This window comes from Myiozetetes cayanensis, unplaced genomic scaffold, assembly GCF_022539395.1.
Source record: "Myiozetetes cayanensis isolate MyiCay16 unplaced genomic scaffold, myiCay2020 scf51, whole genome shotgun sequence".
Taxonomy (NCBI): domain Eukaryota; kingdom Metazoa; phylum Chordata; class Aves; order Passeriformes; family Tyrannidae; genus Myiozetetes; species Myiozetetes cayanensis.
This window is the reverse complement of record NW_026087754.1, coordinates 142,047-148,272: the sequence shown is the minus strand read 5'-3', so window position 1 is coordinate 148,272 and position 6,226 is coordinate 142,047. Positions and strand designations below refer to the sequence as shown.

At 46.1% G+C, this 6,226-nt stretch overlaps 1 protein-coding gene across 1 annotated transcript; it reads left to right on the top strand.

Annotated features, from left to right (window-relative positions):
* The first annotated feature begins 2,627 nt into the window (after window positions 1–2,627).
* On the top strand, window positions 2,628–5,653 carry HOXC9 (homeobox C9). The gene is made up of 2 exons (XM_050334226.1): window positions 2,628–3,202; window positions 5,299–5,653. Exons 1-2 carry the CDS (start codon window positions 2,641–2,643, stop codon window positions 5,541–5,543), a joined length of 807 nt encoding a protein of 268 aa, XP_050190183.1. The 5' UTR covers window positions 2,628–2,640; the 3' UTR covers window positions 5,544–5,653.
* Window positions 5,654–6,226: the final 573 nt, after the last annotated feature.

The following is a 6,226-nucleotide window of genomic DNA, read 5'->3' as shown; positions in this document are numbered from 1 at the left end:
CTCTCTTTCTCTCTCCTTCTCTGCCTCTTTTTTTCTTTCTCCTCTTTCTGCTGGTCCAGACAACCCCTGCTTTTGTGAGGATTCCCTTTAAAATATCCCCCCAAAGTGGAAAAGCCAGGCAGCTTTTTTTTCCCCCCTCTCCACACGTCACAGCCCACTCGATCAGCAGCCCCGCAGAGCGAGTGTTTTTAAAATGGGAATAGATAAAAGAATGATGAGTGTATATATAGATATTAATATTATATATTTATTTCCCCCCCCCCTCGCGAACATAAAAATAACCGTCATTGGAGACCGGTGATTGACAGATAAATTGGTCTCGATAAAGGCCAAAGAAGACATCCTGCTCCTGCAGGAATATTTCCCTTTAAGGGCTCACATAAAGCAGGGGACTTAAAACGGAGTGAGGAATAAATTCTGAAGTGGTGGTGGTGGTGGGGCGAGGGGGGAAGAGCGAGTCGATGTCTTTTCGAATTTGGAAAATCCGGAGTCCCTTGACAAACACGTCTCGTCATATTTTTATTTTAAAGCCCTTGCCTGTTGGTGTTTTTTTTTTTTTTTTCCGAGAGGGAAATCCTGCTTCTCCCAGCAGCGAGGGCAACCCTGAGCATCCATTTCTTTTACTTGCTCGAGCTCTGCGGGTTGAGGGGCAGATTTTACCCCTGCTCAGCTGAGGGGGTGAGTTTGGAGGGGCTGGAGAAGGGAATGGGGGGGGATGTGTGTGTGTTGTGTTCTCCTGGCAGCACCACCCTTTTATTTTTACCCTGTTTTTCCTCCAATCTACCTCAATCCCTTTCCTCCTCTTCCTGCTCGCGTTTCTCGTGCAACTTCAAAAAAAAAAAAAAATAAACCACACAAAACCCACCGAAACAACACAACAAACCCCAAAGAAACGGATGAGAATTGCAAAGGTTTGTGCCGTGTCGGTCCCTGGGACCTGTCCGGGCTGTGCAGGGTGACTGTCACTGGTGACACCGCATCACTGGGGACACCCTGCCCACCCCCTGCCCACCCTCAGGAGCTCCCATCGCCTTCGGAGCCCTCACTTTTGCCTCCTTCTTTCCGATTTTTTGACCATTTCCCTGCACGTCCTCTCAGCTTTAAGGAACCCGAGGTGATGGAGAGCCCAGAGAAGCCTTGGAGAGCCCAGGGAAGCCTATTTTTTGGGGGGGGAAGAAGTGGTTCTGCTTCTAAATAAATATATAAATAAATAAATAAATAATCGTGAGAGGTTATTTTTCTGTTAGAGATTTTAATTTATTTTTTTTTCCCGCCCAAGAAATCGCCTAAGTCCCTTCTTTGGAGACTCCAATGGGCGTGAGCTATTTACCTACCTGTCTTTCCTTACAAAGGAAAGGTTATTCTCTCAAAATGCAGGCAGGCTACCACCGATTTTTTTTTTTAACGCTCCCAACTTCTTCCCTCGATTTGGTGGGGGGGAAAAAAAAAAAAAAAAAAAAGAGAGAGAGAGAGAAAGAAAAGTTTCCAGGCGTTACTCAAAAAATAATAATAAAAAAGAAAAATAGGGAAAAAAAAAAGAAAGATCATGTGCCCAACACACATTGTTGCTTCCTCCTGATGATACCAAAAAGCCTCTCTCATCCCCCTCAGCTCGAGAGCTGAAACCCAGTCCTACGGTTTTATTTAATGAACGACACATTTATGAACAATCAAATGATCCTCGTAAAAATTTTATTGAAGGACATAAAAACATCCACGACTACCCGGCGGATAACGCAGCCTTTCAGTGCAAAAGCTCAGGCTTTTTTCTTTTTTTTTCCCTTTTTTTTTTTTTTTTTTTGGGGGGGTGTATTATTATCCTTCCCCCTCCTCTTTTTAAAGACGCTCCTCATCTTATAGATAGATAAAGAGATATTTATATATTTTTCCCCCTTCTTCCTAAAGATACTTCTTTCTTAAAAGCAGGACGAGATGCGCCTGTGCCCCACAGTCCTCTGAGCTGCTGAGCAGCCTGACGAGGAGACAGCGCTGCAAAAGATGACAAAAGCCCCTTTGCTTTTAGGCTCCGAGCTTCTTCTCCCCCCACCCTCCCTCCGCTCTCCCCTCCCCTCCCCAGCTCCTTCCTCCGGGTGGGGATCCCACCTCCACCGCACTTCTCCCCTCTCCCCTTCTCACCGATATTCAATTTAATGTATCCATTAGAGGCTGGGAGCTGCAGGAGGAAAGGACAGAGATAAATTACGTCAAGAAATAGTTCCTGGGCTACCTTCCACAATTACCTTCCACCTTCTCTTAGCATCAGCGTAAATGTCCCCCCTCCCAGCCCGCGGGCTGAGCATCCCCCCGGCCGCGGAGCAGCCGAGCATCCCTCCTCCTCCTCCCCATCTCCGCCCCGTTTTCCAGCGGTTTTAGGGAAAAGCCGGGTGGCGTTATTAGATTAAGTGGAGAAGGAGGAAAAAAAAAAAAAAAAAAAAAAAAGGATAGGGGAAGGGGAAGAAAAAAAAAAAAAAAAAAAAAAAAAGAAGCCCTGCGGATTGATCCAGGCGATATTTTTGGGTAAATACAATCACGTGAGGGCGGCAGCCAATGGAACAGTGGGAAAGGCTGAAAAAATAATTACCTGCCCTGATTGTTCTATGAGCAGATAAAAAGTACACATACAGTTCATACAATAATCTTATGAATGTAAAAGAGGGGGGAACCATGTCGGCTTCTGGCCCCATAAGCAACTACTATGTTGACTCCCTGATAAGCCACGAGAACGAAGAGCTCTTGGCCTCCAGGTTCCCCGGCTCCGCCGCCCACCCGGCTGCCGCCCGACCGTCAGGATTAGTCCCGGACTGTGCCGACTTTCCGTCCTGCAGTTTCGCCCCCAAGCCGGCCGTTTTCACCACCTCCTGGGCTCCCGTGCACTCCCAGTCCTCCGTGGGCTACCACCCCTACGCTCCCCAGGCGCCCGTGGGGGCCGAGCCCAGGTACATGCGGACTTGGCTGGAGCCCCTGGCCGGGGCCGTCTCCTTCCCGGCCTTCGCCCCCGGGGCTCGCCCCTACGGCCTCAAACCCGACGCCTTCGGCGGCCGACGGGCCGATTGCGGCCCCGCCGACGGCCGCGGCTACGCGGACTACATGTACGGGGCTCCCGGGGAGCTGAGAGACAGAGCCGCGCAGACAATTCCTTCCCCGGAGTCCGAAGCCATCGCTTCCAGCAAACACAAAGAAGAAAAGCACGAATTAGACCCTAGTAAGTCGAAGTCATTCTTGTTTACGACCGGGGAAGGCATTACGGCTTCCAGGACCCTACTCAATAAAATGAAATTACCTTAGAGAGAGAGGGAGAGAGCCCGACCCTAAAACTCCAGATATGCAGGAAGATCTTGGGGTTTGAGCGAGTCCGACTAGCAGAGCCGGAGAGAGAATCTCTGGACTTTGTTTCGGGCTCTTTAGGATTTTTTTCCTTTATTTTCCCTTTTTATTATTATTATTTATTTATCCTCCCTTCTTTTTTTTTTTTTAATTTTCTCTTTTTTTTTCTTTTTTTTTTTGTTCTTTCCAGTGGGGGGGCTGTTGGCTGCTTTGATCAAATATTCATCACCTTCCACCGGGGGGAATTAAAAAAAAAACACACCCCAACAACTAATAGAGAAAGAGAGTGCGTGTGTGAGAGGGAGAGAGAGGGGGGTAGGCAAGAGGGAGAAACCCCTTTGCTTTAAAATATTTCCACTTTCAAAGGACAAGGAAGAGTTGTAGATGGCTGGAAGTGAACGTACTGATGTGGGGTGGTTTGTTTTGTGGGGTTTTTTTTTTAGGGAGGGGAAGGAAATATCTCTGGATAAACGCAGGGGTGTCTCTTTTATCTATTTTAAAAATCAATAAAAGCTCCACCGGCGCAATTATTCATAAAATGCTCCTTACACGTGGGAATAAAGGAGAAGGTGGGTGCCCTGGGCGGGGGGCCGGGGGTGCAGGGGAGTAGGAAGGAGGAAAATTGGAATTGTAAAGGCATAAAACTGAGTGTGTGGAGGCAGCTGAGGGCAGAAGGCGGCGAGCGCAGGACATTGGACCATACACTTGAAGAAACATCTCCTGCAGCCCAAGTGAGAGAGGGAAGGGGGGAGAACTTAAAAAAAAAAAGAAAGAAAACCACCCAAAGAAACAAAAAAAAACCACCCCAAAATACCCAACCCGGCCATCAGGGAAACCTCGTAGGGAAAGGAATCAGGTAACCACCATCACCACCACCATCACCCTCCCCATCACCCTCAGCACCCCAACCCCGCAGAAGGGACCAATCCTGGCTGGGGGTGGCTGCGGGAAGGGGGTCCAAAACCGCAGCCAAACCACCCCCTTTTTCCCTCCTCAGGAAAGAGGAGAGAGGAGCTGAGCATCCACCCGGGGATGCAGGGACAGGGGGAAGATGCTGCGGGAGCGCGTCCCGCACACCCCGCCTGGCTCTGCCGGGACCCCCCCGCACATCCCCGGCCTAAGATGCGGGTGATTTCCGAGCCCTAAAGCTGCGGGACAGCCCCGGGAGCATCTTTGGTGCCTCGATATCTCGCTCTCGGTCTCCGCAGAGGCGCTGCCTCCTCTATTTAATGACAGGCGGGTTGGTGCCAGGCACCCTCGTGGTAAAAATAAGTCGAGGAATCGGGGGGTGAAAATCTCCTTTCAGCTGCCTGGAAGGGGGTTAAGGGGGATAAAACTGCTCCCCCTGACCCAGCGGGGCCGCGGTAGGAAAGGGAAAGGTCCTTTAGGGCAAGGGGGAAAAGAAAAAAATAAAACACCCCCCAAAAAATACAACCCACAACACCCCAATTTCTTGGAACCAGTGGGACGTCTCGCGTGTCATCCTTAAGATATTAAAAAAACAAACGCCGCTTTCCAGGTCTGGGAAGGCTTCTAGGGAAAAGTATTGGAGAGCTGAGGTTGTAAAAAAAGAGTTTATGGGCCTATGAAATGGTGGGAATTTTGACTTTTTATGACTATGTTCTTAGATTACTTGCTAGTGGCAGTCATGTGGATAATTATTATTTTAAACCCATTGCTAGAGTTTTATTTACTGAAACTTTTATGTGAGAACAGCGGCAAAAGAGAGGGGGAAAAAAAAAAAAAAAAAAGGAAATGACCCCTCCAAAATAAACAGATTAAACTCTTCTGAAGGTCACTTAAAATATTTAGGTAAGATCTGCTAATTAAACAGGTTTCTGTCCATAGATACACCAGGGCGTGGAGGGGGAGGGAGGGAAGAAAGGCCAGCTGTATACATTGATTTTTTTATTTTTTTTTTTACTAACACCCCCCCTAGAAAAAAAAATATATAAAAAATATCTTCTTTCTCAGACAATCCCGTCGCAAATTGGATTCATGCGCGCTCCACGAGGAAGAAAAGATGTCCTTACACAAAGTATCAGACCCTGGAACTGGAAAAAGAGTTTTTATTCAATATGTACCTTACACGGGACCGGAGGTACGAAGTAGCCAGAGTCCTTAATCTCACTGAACGCCAAGTCAAAATCTGGTTTCAGAACAGGCGAATGAAAATGAAGAAAATGAATAAAGAAAAAACCGATAAAGAACAGCAATAAAGTTGGCAAAGTCCAGTCGTTGAGAAGCGAGGGTGGAGAGAAAAAAAAAAAAAGAAAAAAAGAAAAAAGAAAAAAAAAAGGAAAAAAAAAGAGGAAAAAAAAAAAGAGGCTGTTTTTGGGGGTTGAAATGTTTCTGACTTTGAATGTGCGGATGAATGTTTAGCATTAGAGGCAAACACAGCAAGCGTTTGGGGACACGAGTCTTTTCTAAAATGCAACTAAATAAAAGAAAGATGTTCGGGGGGTTTGTTTTCTCTTCCTTTCTTCTGCCTGGGTTTTTGTCCTCGGAAAACAAACACGAGAAGTACTTGAATTTTTTTTAATTATTATTATTATTAGTATTTTATTTCATAAATTAAACTTATCCAGTATTTTTAATTTTTTTTTTTTTTGGAATCCCGCGAGCTCGTGAGCGAATATTTTCTACAAAAGAGAGAAAAAAAAAAGACAAAAAAAGGAGAAAATAATAAGAAAAAAAAAAAAAAGGACTGAAGGGATTATGGCTCGATGATGTTCTGTCATGGTGTTGAACGTTTCTGCTGTACTTATTTGTGTATTTTATTCTCGTCTCAGAACCGTTCTGTAATATTGTTATGTTCGCTATTGTAGAGCAGCTCTATGTAAATATATAAAAAAAACCAACACAACAACGGGGAAACAACAAAAAAAAAAAGAAAAAAAAA